The sequence below is a fragment of the Ovis canadensis genome, chromosome 5 (genome assembly GCF_042477335.2).
Source record: "Ovis canadensis isolate MfBH-ARS-UI-01 breed Bighorn chromosome 5, ARS-UI_OviCan_v2, whole genome shotgun sequence".
NCBI lineage: Eukaryota > Metazoa > Chordata > Mammalia > Artiodactyla > Bovidae > Ovis > Ovis canadensis.
Window position 1 is genome coordinate 72609767 of NC_091249.1, and position 24168 is coordinate 72633934.

General features: G+C 39.8%; 1 protein-coding gene across 5 annotated transcripts in view; it reads left to right on the plus strand.

The window, feature by feature from the left end:
- The window catches only part of FBXO38 (F-box protein 38), a 67054-nt gene extending 43556 nt beyond the window's left edge, over window positions 1-23498 (plus strand). Inside the window, exons 13-22 of one of the 5 annotated variants that reach the window (XM_069592366.1) lie at window positions 6838-6957; window positions 8778-8957; window positions 10481-11215; window positions 16311-16411; window positions 16629-16731; window positions 18482-18648; window positions 20001-20146; window positions 21267-21370; window positions 21859-21972; window positions 22645-23498. In XM_069592366.1, the coding sequence (XP_069448467.1) occupies window positions 6838-6957; window positions 8778-8957; window positions 10481-11215; window positions 16311-16411; window positions 16629-16731; window positions 18482-18648; window positions 20001-20146; window positions 21267-21370; window positions 21859-21972; window positions 22645-22823 (1949 nt within the window). In that variant the 3' untranslated portion in view covers window positions 22824-23498. The remainder of the gene's footprint in view (window positions 1-6837; window positions 6958-8777; window positions 8958-10480; window positions 11216-16310; window positions 16412-16628; window positions 16732-18481; window positions 18649-20000; window positions 20147-21266; window positions 21371-21858; window positions 21973-22644) is intronic. The other 4 variants (XM_069592369.1, XM_069592371.1, XM_069592367.1 and 1 more) reach the window with 4 other exon arrangements.
- Window positions 23499-24168: the final 670 nt, after the last annotated feature.

The following is a 24168-nucleotide window of genomic DNA, read 5'->3' on the forward strand; positions in this document are numbered from 1 at the left end:
TGGGCTTGGGTGGCTATTTCCTTCCCCATTTTAGGGAAATTTTCAACTATTATCTCCTCAAGTTTTTTCTCATACCCTTTCTTTTTGTCTTCTTTTCGGACATCTGATTGAATGTTAGGGTGTTTAACATTTTCCCAGAGGTCTCTGAAGTTGTCCTCATTTTTTTTTAAGTCTTTTTTCTTTTCTCTTCTCTGCTTCATTTATTCTATCTTCCGCCTCACTTATCCTATCTTCTGCCTCAGTTATTCTACTGTTTGTTCCCTCCAGAGTGCTTTTGATCTCAGTTATTGTATTATTCACTAATGATTGACTGTATTATTTCTTCTAGGTTCTTGTTAAACATTTCTTGTATCTTCTCAATCCTTATCTCTAGTCTATTTATCTGTAACTCCATTTTGTTTTCAAGATTTGGGATCATCTTTACTATCATTATTCTGAATTTTTTCAGGTAGACTCCCTATTTCCTCTTTTGTTTGGTTTGGTGGGCATTTATTATGTTCCTTTACCTGTTGAATATTTCTCAGCCTTTTCATTTTGTTTAGATTGCTGTTTTTGGGGTGGCCTTTCTGTAGGCTGGAAGTTTATGATTCCTCTTTATTGTGGATCTTGCTCCCTGTGGGTGGGATTGGACTAGTGGCTTGTCAAGCTCTCCTGGTTAGGGGAGCTTGCTTCTGTGTTCTGGTGGGTAGAGCTGGATCTCTTTTCTCTAGAGTGCAGTGAAGTGTCTAGTAGTGAGTTTTGAAGTGTCTATGGATTTGGCAAGGCTTAGGGCAGCCCATGTTTTAATGCTCAGGGCTATGTTCCTGTGTTGCTAGAGAATTAGTGTGGTATGAGTTGCTCTGGAACTTGTTGGCTCTTGGGTGGAGCTTTGGTTTTAGTGTAGGTATGGAGGGTTTGGGATGAGCTCTTGTCTATTAATGTTCCCTGGAATCAGGAGTTCTCTGGTGTTCTCAAGTTTCGGATTTAAGCCTCCTACCTCTGGCTTTCAGTCTTGTTCTTAAAATAGCCTCAAGACTTCTCCATCTATATAGCAAAGATGATAAAACATCTAGGTTAATGGTGAAATAATTTTCCACAGTGAGGGACACCCAGAGAGGTTCAGAGTTACATGGAGAAGAGAAGAGGGAGGAAGGAGGTAGATGTGACCAGGAGGAGAAGACAGGGAGTCAAAACGGGAGAGAGCAGTCTAGCCAGTAATCAGTTCCCTAAGTGTTCTCCACAACCCGGAACACCCAGAGATTCACAGAGTTAAGTAGAGAAGAGAAGGGAGAGGGAGGAGATAGAGGTGATGTGGAGGAGAAAAGGGAGAGTCGAAAGGGGAGAGAGCAATCAAGCCAGTAATCACACCCCCAAGTGGAAATGGATACTGAATATTAGATTCTTAAAAGTACAAAATTGATAACAAATACCAAAAAGCAAAGATTAAGAATCTAGAGTAGAGGTTAAACTCTCAAAAATACAATATTAAAAAAAAACAGAAAAATCAGTCATAAAAATTATAAAAAATATATATATGAAATTTGCTTTAAAAATAAGGTTTCTTTTTTGCAAGGTAATAGTAGGTTATAAAAATGAAAATTAAAGGAATGGTAAAGAACTTTTAAAAAATTGTTTTAATGATAATAATAAAAATGCTTCTAGGAATTTCTCTGGAGCTCTTGTGGGCAGTGTGGAGTGAGTTCAGTTTCAGATAGTTCCTTTTCCCCCTTGTACTTCCCAAGGTCTCTGTAGGCCCCTTCCAGTGCTTCGTCGATGTTTACTACAGGGTTTTAATCTGTTGCACCTGTCACTTCCAGAGTCACTTCCGCCTCTTTATTTATTTTGGCTTCCTGTTCGTAAGTCTCTTCAGTGTCTAATTTCTGTCCTGACACAAAGGGGCAAAAGTGTTCATTATTTAGGCTCACTTGTTCAATTGTGGAGAGGGAGGAACACTGCAAACAAGTATCACTGGCATGTGTGGGGAGTGCTCGTGGTGTATGGATCGCACTGGGTTTGCCCCAGCTCACTGTGGTCTGTGTTTTCCGGGTCTACACTGCTCAGACTCCAGGTTGCTCTGCAGGAATACTGTCCAAAGCTGGCCCTGCGTTTTATGCACTTCCCAGGTCTAAGCTGCTCAGGTTCAGGTTCTTGGGTACTCCACAAGGGCACAGACTCACTTGGGCATGTGTTTTGTGCCCTTCCCAGGTCCCAACAGCTCAGGTGACGAGGTGCTTGGTGAGCACACTGTCCCAGGTGGACCGTGCATCTTGATCACCTCCCTGGTCCCTGCCACTCAGTTTCCTGGGTGTGCCGAGAGAGCAGTCTCAGGTGTGCTTTGTATCTCCTCTGGGGAGCTGATCTCAGGCTATGACCCTACTGGCAGATGTCAGTCCTCCAGGATCCTAGGGAGACGTGGTTAGCAACTGGGAGCCTGCTCACAGTTTGGTGGAGGATGCAGTATCTGGGGCCTAGATTGCCCCTTGCCTTCTGGCTCTGGCTGTTGTGTCCCTGCCTCTCTGCCTCTGGCAGGGGGGCGGCGGGGGAGGGGTGGGGGAGAGGCTGTATGCAGCCAGCTAGCTCTCCTTTGGTATTCTTTCAATCCTTTGTTCTGTGAGAGGGCCAGGTTAGAGACTTTCGCAGGGAAGTTCTCTCTTTTTTCCTCTCCCTCTCTGTGGCTATCCCACAGCTTGGGTTGCTGTCTCACATTAGCTCCCTCAGATTGTCCTCAGGGCATTCAGGCCTGGTCCTTACCCTAAGCATGCAGCCCAAGCCTCCCTGTCTAGCCCCTGCTCACTGGTGGCGGACACAAGCGTCTGGGTTACTTCTCCACTGGGAGTTGCATTTAGGCGCATATTCTGTGGGGTTTTTTTTTTCCCCCTCCTGGTTATATTACCAGTCCATTCTGAAGGAGATCAGCCCTGGGATTTCCTTGGAAGGAATGATGCTAAAGCTGAAACTCCAGTACTTTGGCCGCCTGATGCGAAGAGTTGACTCACTGGAAAAGACTCTGATGCTGGGAGGGATTGGGGACAGGAGGAGAAGGGGACGACAGAGGGTGAGATGGCTGGATGGCATCACTGATTCGATGGACATGAGTCTGAGTGAACTCCGGGAGTTGGTGATGGACAAGGAGGCCTGGCGTGCTGCGATTCATGGGGTTGCAAAGAGTTGGACACGACTGAGTGACTGAACTGAACTGATATTGCCCTGTGAGATTCCAGAACTGCCCACAGACCCTCCAGTGAGAGGGTTTCCTGCTATTTGGAAACTTCTCCTTCACAACAGCTCCCTCCCCAGGACGGGTCTCCATCCCTAACTCTTTTGACTCTCTTTTTGTCTTTTATATTTTGTCCTATCTCCTTTCAAAGAGAATGGGCAGCCTTTCTGGGTGCCTGGTGTCCTCCACCAGTATTCATTTGTTTTGTGGAAGTTGCTCAGCATTCAGATGATCTTTTGATGATTTTGTTGGGGAGATAGTGGTCTCCCCATCCTATCCCTCCGTCATCTTGCCTGTCTTTCCCAAGATATTATCCTTTCTTTGCTTTATACCACCATCTACCTGCTCTCTCCAACATGGAGTCTTCAGTAAGTTCTGTTGACTGTCTCTAAAACATCTCCCCAGTGTATCTACATTCTTCTTCCTCATTGTACCAGACCTTTTTTTACCTAAATGTTTTAATGGCATTTACAGTAAAATAAGTTCTTAGAGTAGGTAGGGCAATTTTTAAAAAACAAATACCAGGCAATGTTACTTCCTTTCGTAAAACTTCCTGACAGCTCCCCTCTCCCTTAGAATAAATCTAGTTTCTTGATTTGGGCCATAAAGTGCTGCGTAATCTGGCTTGTTCTCACCTTGTACCGCTCCCCACCTCACACACTGTGCTTGAATGTGCCAAACTGGCACCAACTGTTGTACTGACTGCTGCCTCTTCATAGAATGTCCTCCCCTCCATCGTTTCATGGCTGGCTTCTTCTTGATATGTAGGTCTTAGCTTAAATATTAATCTCAGAGGTGTCTTTCCTTACCACCTTAATCTTTTTTTTCACTTGAGGTATAATTGACATTATTTGTACATATTGCAAAATGATCACTTTAAGTTTAGTAAACATCGATCACCACACATAGTTACAGTTTTTTACTGTGATGAGAAATTTTAAGATCTTCTATCAGTAATTTTCAAATATGCAATAGAGTATTAATAAATATGGTCTGCATGCTGTGTGTTACATTTCTATGACTTATTGAACCTTTTAATCACCTTACCAATTTAAGTGCCACTAATTCATTCTCTTTTATATCACCCTCTTTTAGTTTCGTTGCATAAGATATTATTTTCTGATGTTTTTATTGTTGACTAAAAAATAATTTTACTAAAAATCTTTTCTTCCCTAACTAAACTCCATGAGATTAGAGATATTGACTATAACCACTGTCTTTTAGCACCTAGGAACAATAACACATTGTAGTAAGCTCTAAATAAATATTCAGTGAATGAATGCAATTAAAGAAGTTTAAAATAACTTTGGGGTATTTATAGTATTTCCACAGGTTATTGTGGCAACCTAAAAAGCAATTGCTGAAAGCTTTGAAAATCTTGATTGTGATTGATTGTGAAGTCACTCAATCGTGTCCAACTCTTTGTGACCCCATGGACTGTAGCCTACCAAGCTCCTCCGTCCATGGGATTTTCCAGGCAATAGTACTGGAGTGAGTTGCCATTTCCTTCCCCAGGGGATCTTCCTGACCCAGGGATCAAACCCAGGTCTCCTGCATTGCAGACAGATGCTTTACCCTCTGAGCCATCAGGGAAGTCTGTAGTTCTGTCCTAGTGGTTTTCTTCTGCCTATAAGAGGCAGTTTTAAACTTTTCACAGTCTGGGACCCAGGCTACCTTTTTAACCTCCTTTCCTCTTTCACACCCTTACCGTAACTCAAACTCCTGTTCTTTTTATCACTGACCTACTTACTCTTCTGGAAAATGTTATGTGCTTCCTGGTATATATGAAATATCACTCCATCTCAGTGAAACCTTCCCTGTCCAACAGACTTAACAACTGCTTTTTTGTCCATGTTCCCTTTACTTGGACTGTTCTAGCACTTAATGAGTGTGTTTTGTGCTGTGTATGTATTGTGCCTTGCTTAGTCGCTCTCTCATGACCAACTCTTTGCAACTGAATGGACTGCAGCTCACCAGCCTCCTCGGTCCATGGGATTCTCCAGGCAAGAATACTGGAGTAGGTTGCCTTGCCTTGACCTTATTTTATATGTCTTGACATTTCTGCTAGAAGGTGTGCGTTCTCTGAGAGCAGGGACTATAAATTTTCCACCTACTCATCGTCCATGTTTTGTAGCAGGCTTTGGAAATGGACCTCATTTCAAATCCCCTTAAATTGCTAACCATTCTGAGCCTCAGTTTCCTCAACTGCAAAAATGAGACTAGTAATACCCTCATAAGATTGCTATAAGAAATAACTGATGTATATGAGGGCATTTAACACAGAGCCAGACATAGTATATGTACACATTAATTACTAGCTGCTATTCATAATTGCTCTTGAGAATTGAATAAAAGATGCAAATTGATTGATGTTTATCATGTAATATTTCTTGACAAGGTCAGTCCTTTTCTGGCCCTAAATGAAGTGTAGAAGCTAGAGTTGGGCAAGAGTTTGGGATGGGAGGCTAAACATGAGGGGGAACGTGCTGTTGTGTATTTTCAAAACCAAAGCAAACCCCAGTGTCCCTCTGAAATCTCAGACCTCTCTGCTGTATATTCCAGTAGCATTTATCTGAATAGTATGTTTCTGGCATACTCATATTTTACCTTGTTTCTTTGTTGACTATATGAATTTTTCTTGTCTCCTTAAATAGATTCTTTAGTTCTTTCAGGAACAGTATCTTGTTTCCTTCTGTGTTGGTGTCTTCATTTCATTCAAATGGTTGGTTGATTTGATAGCAGTAGTGTGGTACACCCATAGGTGTTGAGTGGTGCACAGGGTAGACACAGCCTGCCACCATCTGGGTCCTGGCCATGCTACAAGTGTAAAGGACACTACTGGTATTGTCCTGATTCAAACTGAGAGCAGGTGCCCTAGCTTAGAGGTCGGGAGTGAGAGGGTACTGGGGTGAGTGCTTTGAATACAGACTTGAGGGATTTGAATTTAATCTTTTAAAATCTTGAAGCTTATCAGTCTGAAATTATTCAATGTGCTTATCATCTGGAAAAATATAAACATTCTCATTCACTGAAAGGCACTAATAGCCTTAGAAGACTTAGATGCAGATTAAACATTTGAATGTTGCTAAAATGTTAAAAATGTACTTCCTGTGTTTAATAATCCTTGCTACACATGAGCTGAAAATATGACCATATTCTCTAGAGAGCAGAAAAAAACAATTTGAGCTTGCTTGCTCAATGCATCCTGGTTCAGGTGGCAGATACAAGACTAACTGCTTATAGATGATCATGAGATCTTGCAGTAGCTGGCTGTCACTGCCATCAAACAAATAGCTTAGAGGGAGACAAGCAGTTGCCGTTTATAGCCATCCCTGGTAACATCTTCAGGAATAAATAAGTGCTTTCTTCTTTCATCTGTACCTTTCTCCATCCTTTCATCTTAAAATGATGGACTTTTTCTATCAAGTAATCCTTTTGCCGTCTGTGGTCTCCCCTCCTATAGAACTGAACACTTCTTGTTGATGTCGATAGAATGAAGCACATTTACATGATACTCTTTTAGAAAGGGCCTAATGATCATGAGGCTGTTCATTTCTTAATGGTGCCACAGTTTTGCCTGCCATTGTGGTTTTCTTAGACATCCCCTGGTTTTACTTTGACTGTGGTTATTTTTGTTTAAGCACTGAATGAGATGGAAGACATGGTGCAAGAAGATGCAGAGGTGATGGCCGAGAGTGGACATGAGACTCCAGCTCACAGTCAGGCAGTTATTCCTGTGGATGTTGACGAGGAACAAGCTGGTAATCATGTGACTTCCCACATTCATGGTTCTAAAAACTAGGGCCTGACTTTAATGAAGAAAGGAAAACATTGAGAATGATGGGGTTTTTTTTTGACATGACAGCTAATGATGTGTTACATGCTGTTTATTTTTGACTGCTGCTACTGCTAAGTCGCTTCAGTTGTGTCCGACTGTGCGACCCCGTAGACGGCAGTCCACCAGGCTTCCACCATCCCTGGGATTCTCCAGGCAAGAACACTGGAGTGGGGTGCCATTTCCTTCTCCAATGCATGAAAGTGAAAAGTCAAAGTGAAGTTGCTCAGTCGTGTCTGACTCTTGGCGACCCCATGGACTGCAGCCCACCAGGCTCCTCCGTCCATGGGATTTTCCAGGCAAGAGTACTGGAGTGGGGTGCCACTGCCTATTTTTTTGACTAGGCTTGTGTTATTTCTTGCTCTGTGTATGTGTGTGTGTATCTTATTAGTTTGTTTTTTATTTTTTTGTAAATGTGGCAGCAGTTCCTCTTTATTGGTATACACACATATGTGTGTGTATAGAGAAAATAAAACACTCAAGTTATAAATAAGAAAATAACCTGATTAAATGTTCTGCTTATTCTCTCCCTTCATTTTGGTGGGGAGAAGAAGCAGTGGAGAGGTTGATTTGGTATAATAAACAGAACAAGATCTAGTCTCAGTTTGGCACTGGGTCATTTAGAGCAGTCATGTAATCCATAAAGATTACCTGGTATAATCTTTCATCTTTACAGATAGGGAAACTAATATTCTTTGAAAAGTTTGACTGGTTTACTCAAGACCACTCAGCCATTGATCAAGGAACAGAATTGAGATGAGAACTAAAATTTTCTCACTCCTGGTCTGTTCAAATGCTACCTTGCCTTTGAATTGAAAACATCTTTAACTACCCTTGTTTTAAGTGTCTTACAGATGCAGTCGCTCACTCAACAAATACTTGAGTGCCTACGCTGTGCCAGGCATTATACAGTATGACAGGAAAAAGGCAGGAAAGTTTCCTCACTTGTCAGAGAAAAGTGGGTTGTAAGAGCTGAAGGTTTACAATGTGCAATGCCAAGCAGACAAAAAATTTTTTGTTATTGTTTAGTCACCAAGTCGTGTCTGACTCTTTGTGACCTCATGGACTGCAGCCTGCCGAGCTCTACTGTCCCTGGGATTTCCCGGGCAAGAGTACTACATTGGGTGCCACTTCTTACTCCAGGGGATCTCCCCAACCCAGGGATCGAATCCATGTCTCCTGCAGTGGCAGGCAAATTCTTTACCACTGAGCCACCAGGGAAGCCCCAAACATTTCTTACATAAATAATCAAAGAACCAAATTGTAGCATGCATCCAGCCTTTCAAGAACATATCTGTGACATCCAGTGCATTAGACCTGTGCTTAAAGAATGCAGAATTCTCACCAGTCTGTAGGTGTCAGAGGCTTGCTTTCATTCAGACATTTGCAAAATTTGGAAACTATCTAGCCCGTTTTTCAAATGATAATAATGAGTATTATTTTTAGAATAATTATGTGACTCTTTCCAGCAGTGAAGATCTTAAAGGAAGATGCCATATGCTCTTCTACTTTAATTTCCTTTATAATGTTGGGTGGTATATTAGTCATACTTAATGTTTACATAATGCTTTAGAATTAAAGTGTTTTCACAGTGTCTCATCTGAGTGTATGTGCATGAAAATGAGTGATCAGAGAGGTTTCATAGAGCCAAAGCATCTCTCTGATCCCAAAATACTGGAACAATATTTTGAGTGAAAGTCTTTCGTGGGCAAAAATTGACTGTTATGCCTTTGCTCTTTGTTTTAGGACCCAGTGGTCTTCAGCGTGTAGTAAAACCAGCCCCAATTACTGTTCATGACTCAGAGAGTGATGATGAAGAAGACAGTCTAGAACTCCAGGAAGTCTGGATTCCTAAGAATGGTTCCCGGCGTTTCTCTGAGCGTGAAGAAAAAACCGGAGAGTCTGTGCAGTCCAGGGAATTATCAGGTGAGAGGCTGTGTCTCACTCTGGCCTGTTGGTGAGAGTCACCATGAGAGCGGACACACTGGTCTTTACATACTGTGTCCCTGCCACAGCTTGTGGTACAGTTGACATGTCCTTATGAAATGTGACAGGGGGCAAGAAAGGCAACAGAACAAGCAAGAGAGGGAAATCTGAGTGGCACTGCCAGGGGCGAGTGCAGCACAAGAATATTGTAGAATCGGGGCTCAGGGAAGAGAAGATGTGAGGATTGGCAGTCCCATAGTGGAGGCTTTAGGAAATTGTGGCATCAGAGTATCAGGGATTAGTGAGGGGCCTGTGCCTCACCTAAAAGATGACAGCCGAGTCATCTAGAGCAGTGAAGAACAACCGTTCCCCAGGTGGTCATCTGTCCACTTGTGCTTATTTAGCAAATGGTGGTGGTTAGTTTGGTGCTTGAGGAACTCCTGAAGTATGTTCTTATAATCCCTTGTCTCCCTTTAAATCCAGTCTACAACCTTCTGCCATTTGCCTCACCAAGAAACTTTAATTCTGTTAACTTTTAGGTTTATACTTCTTTTCTTGGTCTTCCCTTCTATTTCTCAGAACCATATGCTTACCATCTTGTGCAAAGGATGAGGTTTTTTTAAATTGTCCACTCATTTTTCCTTGAAGACCCTATTCCTTAATGTATCTGAATGTTTAGTATATATTTGTACACATTTAACACCGAACCTGAAATATACACACATTTCTGTGTATGGTAAGCTGAGTTCTTTAGACTTGGAATAACTTACTAACCACTAACTGATTATTCACTTCTTACTTTATTCCTTTTAAGAAATTCAGATTTATCTTTACACTTGTTTAAAGGAGGTTTTATGGACACTGACATTTAGGAAAAGTCATGTGACCAGCTGACTAACCTGATGTTTCCTAGAAAGTTTAATTTCTGAATTTAGAAACCAGATTTTGTGTCAGCCAGACAAAACCTAATATAAGTATGCTTTTGTATATTCATTCAGCCTTACTCTGCCCACAGTTACTGTGTTAGGTGTTGTGAGGGGTGAGATGAATAAGTCTCGACCTCTCTATTTCCCTCCCTCTGTCCGGAACCTCTAGTCTGGTTGAAGAGTCAGATCAGAAACAGATTATATTTTAGGGCATGGACTATTGTGGCTCTGGGGTGGGAGTGCAGAAGAGAATGAACAGATGTCCAAAGCCAAAAAAAACTCCTAGGTAATAAGCCAGGGGTATATTCAAAGAAAAGTTTGGGTGGGGGTGTCGAATGTTTATAGACGGGACAAGAATGGAAGGTTAGTTTGCAATTAGGTCATGACAAGCCTTGACAGCTGATATCAAGAGTGTTAATCAGATAGGCACTAGAGAGCCGTAAGGAACTCTTGAGCAGCTGAGTGATATGGTCGCCATTATGCCTTAGGAAAATTAGTGTATGTTGTTCCTGTTCCTGATTTACTCTTACCTTTTGTCCAGAATTTGTACTGAAATCTTTTCTTTTCCTCGGGCCATTCTTCTTTTTCTGTAAGCAGTAAGTGGAAAAGGCAAGACTCCACTTCGAAAGAGGTACAACTCCCATCAGATGGGCCAGTCGAAGCAGTTTCCTCTCGAGGAAAGCAGCTGTGAGAAAGGCTGTCAGGTCACCAGTGAGCAGATCAAAGCCGATATGAAAGCAGCTAGGGATATTCCTGAAAAGAAAAAAAACAAGGATGTTTATCCCAGCTGCAGCAGCACCACCGCCAGCACAGTGGGAAACTCCAGCTCACACAGCACTGCTTCTCAAAGCCCCGACTTTGTGAGGACGGTGAACAGCAGCGGCTCTTCCGAGCCTAGCCCTGCAGAAGTGGATGTGCCCAGGCAGTGTGTCTGCTCCCCCGGTGGGTCAGAGGACTCTGAGGCCATGGAGGAGGGAGATGCAGAGAGTTCTGTCTGCCCCAGATGCTGCTGTCACAGGCCCCAGGAATCCCACAGGAGAACTAGCAGGTGTTCTGATGAGGAACGTCCTTCAACCAGCCGAGCCTGTGTTGTGAATGGCCCGGATGGTACGAGATCCGCCTTTTCCTTTAGGACTCTGCCACAAGGGGGGTCTTCAGGCCCAGCACATGATGAGAGGACTAATGGGAGTGGCTCTGGGGCTACAGGTGAGGACAGGAGGGGGAGCTCCCAGCCTGAGCGCTGTGACGTGCAGTCTAATGAAGACTACCCTCGGAGGCCCCTAACAAGGGCCAGGAGCAGACTCTCCCATGTACCGCTGGTATCTGAGTCAGGTATGACAATGCTGCCAGGATTAGCTACTGCAGGTTAGGACCAGAGAAGAGCATTTGCTCGTTCTAAAAGTTTTCTTACAGAAAGCCAGTTTGGCAAATTGATTTCTATGTTTGGGTTCTATGATCATATAGATCTTGAGCTAATTTTCAGCAGTGGGATGGGAGTGGGGAGTCGGGGTGGCATGTGAAACAGCTTGTAAGATATCCAGCCAAGAAAAGCTTAGATAGCTATGCTTCTAAGAAAAGTATAATTGTGTATATGTATTGACCTTAAATACTGTACTGATTCTGATGTCTTATTCCCAATATATAAGCTCTGCTCACATTCCACATTCAGAAGTCTTAACTTTTAAGACTTAACTAGTAAGTTTTAAAACCTTAGCCAAAAGGTAAGGACTGTAAGTTGTTGGGTATACCCCTATGTCTGCTTCTGCAGTATTTAGTATTTTCCAAAGTCTAGTTTTGTTTCCAGTCAGGTTTGCCAGGAGATAAGCAGGTAAGTAAGTGGTTTAGCTGAGAATTATTTTGATGAAGATATATTCAAGATGTACATATATATACAGTTTCATTAATATTTATTTGTATGCCAAGGCATTGGATTTGGTAGGGGTAAAGCACATTTCTTAATTATAATTCTGTTTATATTTTTGATCTTATTTTTAAATACTCTGTGCTGCCTTTATTAAGTTGTATATACCTGTCAATGAATAATAATACATTTCATTTTCTCTTAAGTCTCACTCAATTTTAAAATCTTTACATCAACACCCAACACATAGAGTACCTTTTTATATACTAAGTAGAGTTGATTAAATCATGTGGAGTTAAACTAACAAAAGCAAGATTTCGTAAGATAAATATGAGACCTTACTTATGTACTGTTATGTCATAAACTCAAAGTATATGAGTTTTATTTGAAGATTTTATTATGCTTTGCAAACATTAGTTCTGCCATGATGAAAATACTTTTCCCAGCTTGAATTTTAAATGCTTTTTATCTTTTTTTATACATAACATGGATTTACCATTTTAATCATTTTGTAGTATATAGCTTATTAGCATTAGGTATATTCACATTGTTATGCATCCCACCACCATCCAGCTCAACTGTTTCATTGCCCCACATTGAACGTCTGTGCCCGTTAAACAGAAGCACCTCATTAGAACACCCTTTGCTGTATGGTTTTTCATGTGTGTAAAGTCAGATCCACATGTTTTAGTTTTGATCTACATGTTCAGTTTATTTCTATGCTGTGGAAAGCCTTCTGTACACCTAGCTCAGATAATTGTTCACATCGTCTCATTCTTTTATTCATGTGTTTACTTATTTTAGTTTAAATCTTTATTATAATCTTCGGGAACTGTTTTTTAATTACAAATTGTCACCCGATTGTCTGAGCACTACTTACTGACGCCCATCCTCATCGCTGTTTTGAAACACTGTCTCATCGTGTACTTGGCCTCTGTTGCAGCTCACCTCTTGGCATGCTGGCCTATTCCAGTGTTCTGTCCTCTTTCATTACCCTTTGCGAAATGTCCTTGGTTAGTCATGCATTTATCACTTATTCTTATAGTTTTATAATTTGTCAAGTTGCAGAAACAAACATTCCTATGTTTTGTTTGTAATTCCTTTACATTGATTGACTGAAAAGATAATGATCAGTTTTTGAGTCTTCCTCTTCAGGGACTCTTTTTGTCTCCTGTGCCTTAGTAAAGTTTTAAGAGTTGTTACTTTTTTTGTTGCGGGGGGGGGGGGGGGTTTGCTTGTGTTTTTAATATGGGTCCTTCACATTAACCATCTTAGGGGAGGGGGTTTGATATCTTTGCCTTATGTTTTGTTATTCCCTTTGCCACTTTCTTCTGACTTATTTCATGACTAGAACTTTTTCTTTGGTTAAATAATTTACTAGAATTAAATTTATGTAGTGCTTTTTACTTTTTTAGGTAAATTATATCTGTTGTCTTACTGATTTTTTTTAATTTCAATTTGGGAAGACTCATAATGTCTATAGTTAATGTGTATAGTGTATATGGTAGGTAAATTACTTGCTAATATTTTTAAACACAATACAAATGTTCATTTACTTTCAATAACAGCTTTTCTGGGGAAATTTCAAACTGCTGATTTTTAAATTTTCCCTATCTCTTTTGGGAAGAACAAGTTATGTGAGTGACTTTCAGTTTGCAATTTTTAATCTAGCATGTTTTTTTATATCTGTTGGCCATTCTGCTTTAAAAGTTTTAAGGAGAAAAGTCCAAACCAATAAAGGAACAAACTTGACTGAATGTTACAGATATTTTTAAAATCACTTCAAAGAAAATATTTGAGTTTTTAATTTGGCTTTTGATTTATGGCCCTATGTAGTGTTAAAACCGTGTTAGAAGTAGTTATTTGTCTTGTGATTTCCTATATTGGGAATAAATGCCTGTACGTTGTTCTTTTTCTCCTCATTGCATAATGATTTATAAAATAAACATCACAGAAATAACTAACTGGATTGTCAGAGAACGGCATCAAGATGAGTATGGTGTGGGGCCCATGAACCCTGACCTGTTTCCTTAACGCCCGTGACTACACTGGTCTGCTTTTCTGTGTTTCTGTAGCATCTTCACTAGTGTCAACTACACTGTGTATTGTGATTCCGTGTTTTACTGTCTATTTTTCCAATAGACTGAGCTCCATGAGGGCAGGGACAGTGTCTGCTTGCTCACCATAATATTCCCAGCTTCTAGCACAATGTCTTACATGGTATGGGTCTTGAGTGAGTAATTGTGAACTTAATAAGTGGTAGGAGCCATCATATGAGGTATGTTGATGCTGGTGGATGTATAAAATCACTAAAGATTGTCCCTAAACAAAGAAGGAGGCATAAGAAAAAAGCACAATGAACTCTGTTTTCTTTTTACATTGGGAAGCATTTGTTTTTCAAGATTGTCTACATATACAATGTGACTTAGTTTTACAATTTTTCTTAGAAAACAAACTGCCAATTTGGATACTCAGGAGAACAGGAAATTTAACTTTGAGCCCCATATTTCTGATCAGTTGAAGAGTAGGGGAGGGAAGCAATCCATGACGGTGAGAGGTTGAAGATTGGAGCATGAAAGGAGAGTGCTGTTAGAAGAGTCTTATTTGAACACTGTGATGAAGGAATGGAAGCAAACCTGTTTTTGCTTTTTTGGTACTGGGAGAAGGAACCAGGACTTCTTACTGGTTGAAACAGGTGTGTGAAATTTGGCTGTTGTGAAATGGTGCTGCTGTTAGATTCCCTGTCAGTGAAGATAATTAGATTATTCATGAAGCTCCTTCAGGAGTACTGTGTAAGTTGGCCTTCGGTGTATCAGTAGTTTTCCTTTCCAGAAACCCAAGGTTTTTGCTTGGGTTCAAAGTCCTTGGAGGAAGTTTGATAGGTAAAAACTCTTGGACTCCCTTCTAGGCTTCAACCAAAGTAGCTGTCTTCAGTTGTTTTGCATAATATTTCACAGATTTTGAATGGTGGAGGAAAGAGTTCTGGTATATTGAAAAAAGAAGAACACTTGAACTGGTTATACAGGGTTCCTATATAATCCCAGGCCTTCAGAAATTTTCAGTATTTGTACCTTGTTTCCCTTTCTTTGTAGACTTTCAAGTTTGAAGTGAGAGAGAGAGTTACCAAGTGGAATGTTTATAATCTAGTAGTAGTGTGCAATGTGGTGGGATTTAATTAATAAATGTCAACCTTCATTCAGTATATGCTCTGCTACAGAATGACTCTAAATGAAGACAGTGATTTAGTATCTTGTCTTGTCTTGGAAAATATATGTGCTTGTTAAGTTTTTGAGATGAATTTTGAACTTGTACTTAAATAATATCAACATGATATTTGATGATTATATAATTAAACTATAATGTTTTAAAACAATACTAGTAAGTGAATTAGAGCTTTACTAGGCAGGGTTTGAAAGTAAAAGTGAAGCATTGGAGAAGGCAGTGGCAACCCACTCCAGTGTTCTTGCCTGGAGAACCCCAGGGACGGGGGAGCCTGGTGGGCTGCCGTCTATGGGGTCGCACAGAGTCGGGCATGACTGAAGCAACTTAGCAGCAGCAGCAGCAGGCAGGCTCTGGCAGATAAGTAATTGCAGGTTTTCTAGCACCGTGGTAAATAGCTTGGTAAACTGTTTTCTTTTACCATGTCTGAGTTTACTTATTTGTAAAGCAGGGAGAATAATCTATCTCAGAGGGCTGTTAACAGGATTAAATTAGTTAATATAAGTAAAACCCTGAGAAAAGTGCCTGACACACAGTAAGCGCTCAGTAAATATTTGCTATTATTGTTACTCCATTGATGGATCTGTGATGCTTTCAGTCATTCAGTGAATGTTTAGTGCCATTTCATTCAATAAATGTTCATTTTAGCTCATCGTTAGCAGCTGACGTTGATACAAAGATGAAATAAGACACTGTTGTTGTCTTCAAGGAGCTTTTAGTTTAAATGGAGAAATAAAACATATACAGGGAATTATAGAACCAGATGTTTGGGGATCCAGGTGACTTATTAGAGCAGGTAGCATTTAAACTGGACCTTTCAGGGATGGATAGTATTTCAAAAATTGAAGTCAGGAAAGGTGGGCAGGAAAAGCTAAAATGATCAGTGACTTCAGAGCCATTGGCAATAGGAGATGACTAGGATATGGTATGGGGGAAAATTGAGAAAGGTTGGGGCTAAAGTATAGCTCCAAATGTCAGGCATCAATATGTATTCCCTAAGCAGCAGTCAGTGATTTAAAGTTGTTTAGCAGGAAATCGGTGAGTTTAATCTTACCAGTAGTATTTAGGATGGCTTGAGTGTCTAGAGACGAGAATGTTGATTAGATTGTTGGAATGGCCCAGGTATGAAGAGCATGGTGTAAATTTGACGTTGGTATGTTTGAGACAGTGGAAGGTTATCTTATTTTGGAAGTCATTTGGAAATGCCAGTCTGTTTGTATTCCTTTGAGAATCAAGTAGTAGAATTGAGAGTTGTCTTAATGGAGTTTATACCTATGCATTTGAATGTGCTCTCTTTGAAGGAAAGACAACAAAGCTAAAATTTTTATTTCCTCTCACCTTTTTTAGAAGTTGCCAAAGCAAAGCCACGTCACGCCATGAAGCGGAAGCGGACAGCGGATAAGTCCACCAGTACCAGTGATCCTGTGATTGAAGATGACCATGTGCAGGTGAAGGGGAAAACCTTCAGTTACCTTTCAGTCCTGCCCAGTCCCTGAAGAATGTAAAGGAGCTAAAGTTTCCATCTTTACCTATTTTCTTTGCCCTAAAGAGAAGAGATTGGTAGTAGTTGCTTCTCAGTTGTGCCAGTGAAAACGTTAGTTTTGTTTTTTTAAAGAAAAAGTACATACTCTAGAAGGTACATATTTTAAATTTTTTTCCTTGTAGGTCCTTGTATTAAAATCCAAAAATCTTGTTGGAGTCACTATGACCAACTGTGGAATCACAGATCTAGTGCTGAAAGACTGTCCCAAGATGATGTTCATCCATGGTATGTACTTAGGCCCATGTCGTACTACAGCATCTGACTTAGCTTAAAGGATTAAAGTCTCATAAATACTATAACAGCATTACTGTATTGCTTTTTCAAAAGAATCAGTTAGATTTTTCTAATTCTGTCCTCATTCTGTAGTTCTCAACTCTGTAGTATTTGCAGGGGGTCATGTGCGGAGACTTAGTTTATCTTTTAATATAGACTCTCCTCCAGTTTCCTCCTCAAGATAATTGCAACTTGATCTGATAGAGGTTAAGTCAACAGCATTTTTGGGCTTTGGAGTCAAGTAGGCCTCACCTTGAATCCTTCTTTGCTATTTTCTAGCTGTGGTGTTGGACATATCTTTATGTGTGTGTTTACAGAGGGAGTAGTGACTGGGCCTTAAGTTCTTGACTACTCTGGATATGATACCATCAATCATAACCTCAGTTCATGGCACATCCTTAGTCTAGGCCCTACTTTTCTTTCCAGGCCCATTTGTCCCTCATTGCCAGTCCCATTGGCTCCCATTACCTTTGGTCGTGTATTTAATATATATGATTCCAGTACATTTCTCATGTCTTTTTAATATACATATTTATCTCTGAGCAAATAAGTGAGTTATTCAAAGTTTAAAATTTTTAAATTGAAAATGCGTGAGTTAAAAGCTTCAGGTACATAGTATGCCCCATGCATTATCTGTTTATTTTTCCATTATTACTCAAAATTGTTTTTGATACTATCCATGTAAAATCATTAAGAACTGACTTGTTTCCTGCTTTGTGCAACTTATGTATTCTGCATTGATTTTTTTCGGTCTGTAAAGTATACATAATTATACTTTACAAAGCATTTGCCACGGTTTAATGGAGTGATTGATACATGCTTACACATATGTATATGATATGTGAGATTAAAAAAAAGGGGGTATTTTTCTGAAGTTGGTATCTTACTATAGTTAAATGTGTCACATTTACTTTTCTCCATAACCTCACATTTGTATGTTAAATGGGAAGAATATTTAATCATGTTTCAGAGCAGCACTTTCAGTAGTACTTTCTGCAGTGATGGAATATTCTGTATCTCTCTTGTTTTATGTGTAACCACTGGCTACTTTTGACTTTTGAACATTTGAACTGTGACTAGTGTCTGAGGAACTAAATTGTTTTATTACATTTTAGTTAATTTAAATTTAAATAGCTCCAGGTATCTAGTGACTACCATACTGGACTGTACAACTTTAGACCAAAGTATCCAAATATTTCTGAGTTGTTTTTTTTTTTAAGGTTCTGGTTTTATACTGTGATAAGAATTGAAATCAACACTGCTTATTCCCTGTGAGCAAATGAAAGATAACATATGTGAACCATTACCCATAAAGTTGGTATAGTTCAATAGTTGCAATCATTCATCCTCTTCAAGAAACATTTCCTAAATAATTCCTGTATTTAGGCAAGTCATTCTCTGAGACTTGAAGTTCTTGTCAGTAACATCTTAGATAGGAAAAGGTACCTTCAGCTCCCTCCTAGCATGAGGGTGACAGTCTTCCTTTGAATGGGACAGAATCATATTTTCAAGTCATTTTGATGACTGTCAGTTGTCCTGTATAATACTACTTGGCCTGTGTTAAAGATATTTTTATCTGCAGTATTTTATGCTAATGAAAGATGTGCCAATCCTCCAAAGAGGATTCCAAATAGGCTATATTCATTGCTCTGTTATTTTGTATAAATTATTTGTAGATCTTACCTTTGTTTTCATTCTGTAGCTACAAGATGCAGGGTACTGAAACATTTAAAAGTAGAAAATGCACCAATCGTAAACCGATTTGATTATGCGCAGTGCAAGAAACTGAATATGGATCAGGTATTAGACCAGATACTAAGGATGCCTCCTGAAAGAAACCGTATCATATACCTACGCCCCATGCAGCAGGTAACAAGCTCTGCTTCTTTTTGGTGATAACATATTGCACTCATCCTTTGTTAGTCTTCAGCCTTTTTAAAATTGGCTTTTATTCAGTTGCTGAATCCACAGTAATGTTTCTTTGGAGTCTCCAGTTTTTTAACCAACCTAGACTATCTTGCAGTTTTCTGCATCATTGCTTCTCTAATAGATCGTTGTGAGGCTTTTAGCAAGTTATATGATGAAGAGAGTTGTTTTTCAACAAGTTTTTATACTTATTAAAAGTTGCCTGTGATAAAGAGCAGACTCTGGTTTCAGACTTCCTGGTTCCAGTTCTGGTTCACTGATCTGTAGCAGATTGCTTGACTTCTGTGTTTTAGTTTCTTCATCTCTAAAATTAGAAGAGTAAAAACCTGCAGTCACTGTAATGGCTAAACTAATACATGTGAAGTGCTAGCACAATTTCTGGCATATACCATGCAATCAAATGATAGTTGCTGTTATTACCATTATCATTATCAAGAGTAAACATTTTATAATATCCATATGAGATGATGGCTGTCAGCTGAACCTTTTGTGGTAAAATTTCACAATATATATATTAATAAATCATCGTGCTGTATACCTTAAGTGTATACAGTGATATGTGTCAATTAATTCTCAGTAAAACTGAGGGGAAAAAGAGTAGCATTGCATGTGAAACTGCTTAATGTCAAAAGAACGTTTAAAGGAAATATTAGGCTTTAAACAATCAGTGTTTGCAGTCAGTGTTTGAACCTGGCCTGAAAAGAGTCATTTCAGTACACAGATTGTTTGTTGAATGTTTATAATTTACTGGGGCTGAAAAATACACAGGTCATCAGCCTTCCCTTGAGAAATTTGCCTTTCTACAAAGGAGGTAGACATGTATGTCAGTAAGATGGTAAAGTGGGAATTCGTAAGTGTAATAGGGATGCAGTGTGAACAAAAGCTACAAGGAAGCAAGGAAATGTGTTCTGTCTTTAGGAATGGACAGTAGTCCAGTTAGAATGAGGTGTATGGTTCTACACTCACAGTTCTATAATGTATTGTCTTTAAACCTGTAAAGGACATACTCAGAAGTGAATTGCTGGGATCAGTTACCTAAATCCAGATTCTCTGGTTTAATGTGCATTTATACAACAGTGAGATGTAAATTGTTGAGCTTGCTAGACAGTTGAATTTGCTTAGCCTTATTCCTAGCATGGCAAGTTGTGTTCAGGGCAGAATGTGACTATTTGATTTTCAAATCAGCCAAAGATTCAAAAACTGAGGTCCCAAGGAAAGATTGTTCAGGCCCGAGGAGATAGATTGCTAAGGCATTCTCTTCCTTGGTTCCAAATCCTCTCTGGTATTTTCCACAGGTGGACACACTAACATTGGAGCAGAAGCTATTTAGTGGTCCCTACCCCTATCATATCTGTATCATCCATGAATTCAGTAACCCTCCCAACGTCCGGAACAAGGTGCGCATTCGCAGCTGGATGGACACGATAGCAAACATTAACCAGTAAGTAATCTGCAGCCCTGACAGCCTTCTGTATCATTCCGTGGAGCAAGGACACCCAGAAACAAATCCTAATTGTTTTTTATTTTAAATGATTTCATCCAGGCTTTTCAGGCACTGACACACATGAAATAGTGAAAAAAAATGAGGGAAATAAGACTTAAAACTAAAATGCATACATGTATGTTTGTAACTTTTTATTTTCAAACTTAAAAACCACAAGAACAGGCTGTACATGTACCTTTAGTTTCATGCCTTTAGCCTACAGCATGTTTGGTTGGTTGTGGTGGTTTAGTCGCTAAGTAGTGTCCAACTCTTGGGACCCCATGGACTGTAGCCTGCCAGCCTCCTCTGTCCGTGGGATTCTCCAGGCAAGAATACTGGAGTGGCAGAAGATCCAGGGGATCTTCCTGACCCAGGTGTCAAACCCAGGTCTCCTGCATTGTAGGCAGACTCTTTAATGACTGAGCTACAAGGGAAGCCCCACAGCATGTTTAAAAGAGGTCAAATTAAAGATCTTTAAAAACTCTGTGTTTAAAAACAAAAACAAAAAAATGTTTATTTTTGGCTCCACTAGGTCTTTGTTGCTGTGCGTGGGCTTTCTCTAGTTGCAGTGAGCAGGGGCTACTCTTCATTGTGGTGCACAGACTTCTTATTAGGGTGGCTTCTCTTGCCCTGGAGCATGGGCTCCAGAGCACGTTGGCTCCAGTAGTTGGGGCCCACCGGCTTAGTTGCCTTATGGTATGTGGAATCTTCTTGGAACAGGGATTGAACCCGTGTCTTCTGCATTAGCAGACGGATTCTTAACCACTGGACTGCCAACCCACTCCAGTATTCTTGCCTAGAAAATCCTATAGACAGAGGAGCCTCATGGGTTACTGTCCATGGGGTCGCAAACAGACACAACTTAGCAACTTAGCATGGACCACCAGGGAAGTCCAAAACTGTGATGTTTTATATCATCAGAATATATGCATCAGTCTTTATGCATTTGTTATTTTAATACTTTGTTTGAGATCTTCATTAGAATCAAGTCAAGACACATTTTGATAGTTCCTTTCTAACTTATATCCCAACATTTTTTTTCAGTTTTATAATTTTTAAATTTTCTTGTTGCCTCCAGAGAGCTCATTAAGTATGAATTCTTCCCTGAAGCCACACGAAGTGAAGATGACTTAAAGAAGTACCCTAAGTATCCCTGGGGTAGAGAAATCTATACTTTAGAAGGTGAGCATTTATTTGTAAATGGTTGGAAAGCTAATAGCTGTTAACTAACTAGATGGAGAGACATGTCTTAGGAAAGATAGGAAGGATTGGGAGCTTTACAGTTTGTCAAAATAATGGGAATATTAACTATCTGCAGGTAGCAGGGATGAGATAAATATTGCTGTCCCTGTATGAGTTTTTGCCATCTCTAAAATAATCAACAGTATGGAAAGAAAAAGTAAAAGAAATGGAAACTTGATACAGCTTGAGTTGCCGTGACTTGAGGGAACCTGTGTTAGCCTCTTTATTTGTGTATAAGCACATACACACACACATAAAGGGAGAGAAACTGAGACTTAATGAAAACCAAGGATGGTCAAAGTCACATGACCAAGTAATAGCGGAGCTAGAATTGGAATCCATAGCTCTGGTGCTGCTTTTGAAATGCTGCAGCGTTTGGCCCTGTCATTACTTCCCCTCCAGTAGCACTGTTGATCTGTCTTCTTTAGGTGTTGTGGATGGAGCGCCGTATTCCATGATTTCAGACTTCCCTTGGTTGAGATCACTACGGGCAGCAGAACCTAACAGCTTTGCCAGATACGATTTTGAGGATGATGAAGAAAGTAATTATGACCTGACTTGATTTTTATTCTCTAGTTTGAGCATTAAATCCTGAGTATTTTGTTTGCATTACAAGCAGTGCAGCTTTTAATCACTTCCCATGTAAATGTTTTTGCCTTTTGTTATTATTTGGTTCTCCCCTTGCTCAAAAAACAGAGTAGCTCTAAATGCATACAATAGGGAATCATTGACTTAACTAGGGATATGTAGGAAGGAGCCCTTTAGACTGATTTTCCTGCTTAGTTTTGTTTTTTTTTTAACCTAAATGTTGATGATCTTGTTACTCTTTTATTAAAGAATTGGTCAATTATATTGTTTCAAAATTGTCCCACTTATACTAATTCTGCTAATTATGAGCTGCTGCTTGGGTAGCTTGTGGGGACTTAACAGTTTAGGTATAGATTTTAGGAGGAAATAGATTTCATAAACTAAATGTACATATATATGACTTACGTCTCTGGTGCATTTTCTCCTTGGGCCTTTAATCATATGCACTCTTTTTGGCATCAAGCATAGTATTATAACCACACTGATGGGAACCCATTCCATGAGCTAAACATATATCAGTACACTGCATGAGAGGATACAGGCATATCTCATGGACCAGCTTAATCAGAGTAGCTTCCCAAACGATTTTGATAATCTTGTTTCCCCTTCGCTTTCTACTTTCCAAGGCACCATCTATGCTCCTCGAAGGAAAGGGCAGCTGTCTGCAGACATCTGTATGGAAACAATAGGAGAAGAAATTTCAGAGATGCGGCAGATGAAGAAGGGTGTGTTTCAGCGAGTAGTGGCGATCTTTATCCACTATTGTGATGTCAATGGAGAGCCTGTTGAAGATGACTACATTTAACTGGCCCTCTTTCTAGCTGTCCTGGGAGTGCTGCTGGGGCCGTCCAGCTGCCAACAAGCCCCACAGAGACTTGGAGGTGTGCAGCTGGGAAGCCTGGGCCATTTTGGTGTATAGAAAATGTATCAGGAACATTGAAGTTGTATACAAAGATTTGTACATAGAGGAGATATACAAAGATACTTCCTAAGTACCAGCTTTATATCATATGTTTATACAATTTAATTTAAAAGTTCATTTTAATGAAGGCAGGTAATTGGAAAGAGTTCATTTTGTTCATTTTTCCAGACTTAGTTCATAAAGTATCACTTTTTGGCTGAGCCCCCATTTACTATATTCTTAATAATCACTGTCATCCCCTTAAATCTGTGCCTTTTTCTTCTCGAGCAAAGCTATTTGAGTAAATCTGTTGAGTCTTTTTGTCTTGTGCTCTTTTGTGTTTATTAAAACTCCAGCTAAACCTTATAGTCAGAGGCGTCTATATGTTTCTGTACAAAGTTGTGGTTCTTTTTTCTCTTGGTATTATAGTTGCTGTATTTCTTAAAATGAAGTTTAAAAAAGACTCATGAGTTTGAGGGGGAAATGGAAAAGTTTCCAAAGCATTTCTAGTTATTTATTTCCATATTCAGTTGTGTATATGCTTTATCTTGAATATAAAAAATAAAAGTTTATTAAAAATTTTTTTCTTGCCTTGGAACTGAATTGAAGAGGAGCAAATACTACCCAGCAAAGGAATGTGTAGAGTTGTGTCTAAGTAACATTTTAGTGTAATCTAATTTCTGATTGCTTTTTTAAAAGTTCTGTGGCTGCAGAGTGTTGAACTCACAGAACTCTCAGTGTTCTGTGAGAGCAGCAGAATTCCCCCAGATGCCTTGTCTTCGGGAGGTGTCCTTTCTCAAGGAGAGAAATTTACCTGGTACACAGCAGTGATAAACCCAGTATCACACTGTCCAGGATTAAGGCGAAAAAAGCTTTAGAGCAACACCTGCATTTGGGTGATGGCTTTGCCAGTTTTAATCTCTTTCCAAATAGAATATGTAATTACGGTCTGTATGAGGTGTTAAGTGTCCAACCCCTTCATTTACAGGGGATTAATTGAAGCCTAGAGGGAAAATGGCTTTCCCATGGTCAGGGGCGGATTAAGGTCAAGCTGGACAATAATTCTAGTGTCTGATTCCTACCAGGCTGCCTCTGTCTTCATCGTTAATACTTAAAGACAAGGTGCTGGCAAGTATTTACTAACACTAACACTGCTAAATCAGTTTCTTACGACTTTAATTAAATTTGCCTATTTATTACGAAGAATGGTGCCACATTCAGTCATCTCTTTATTACCTTGTTTTTAACT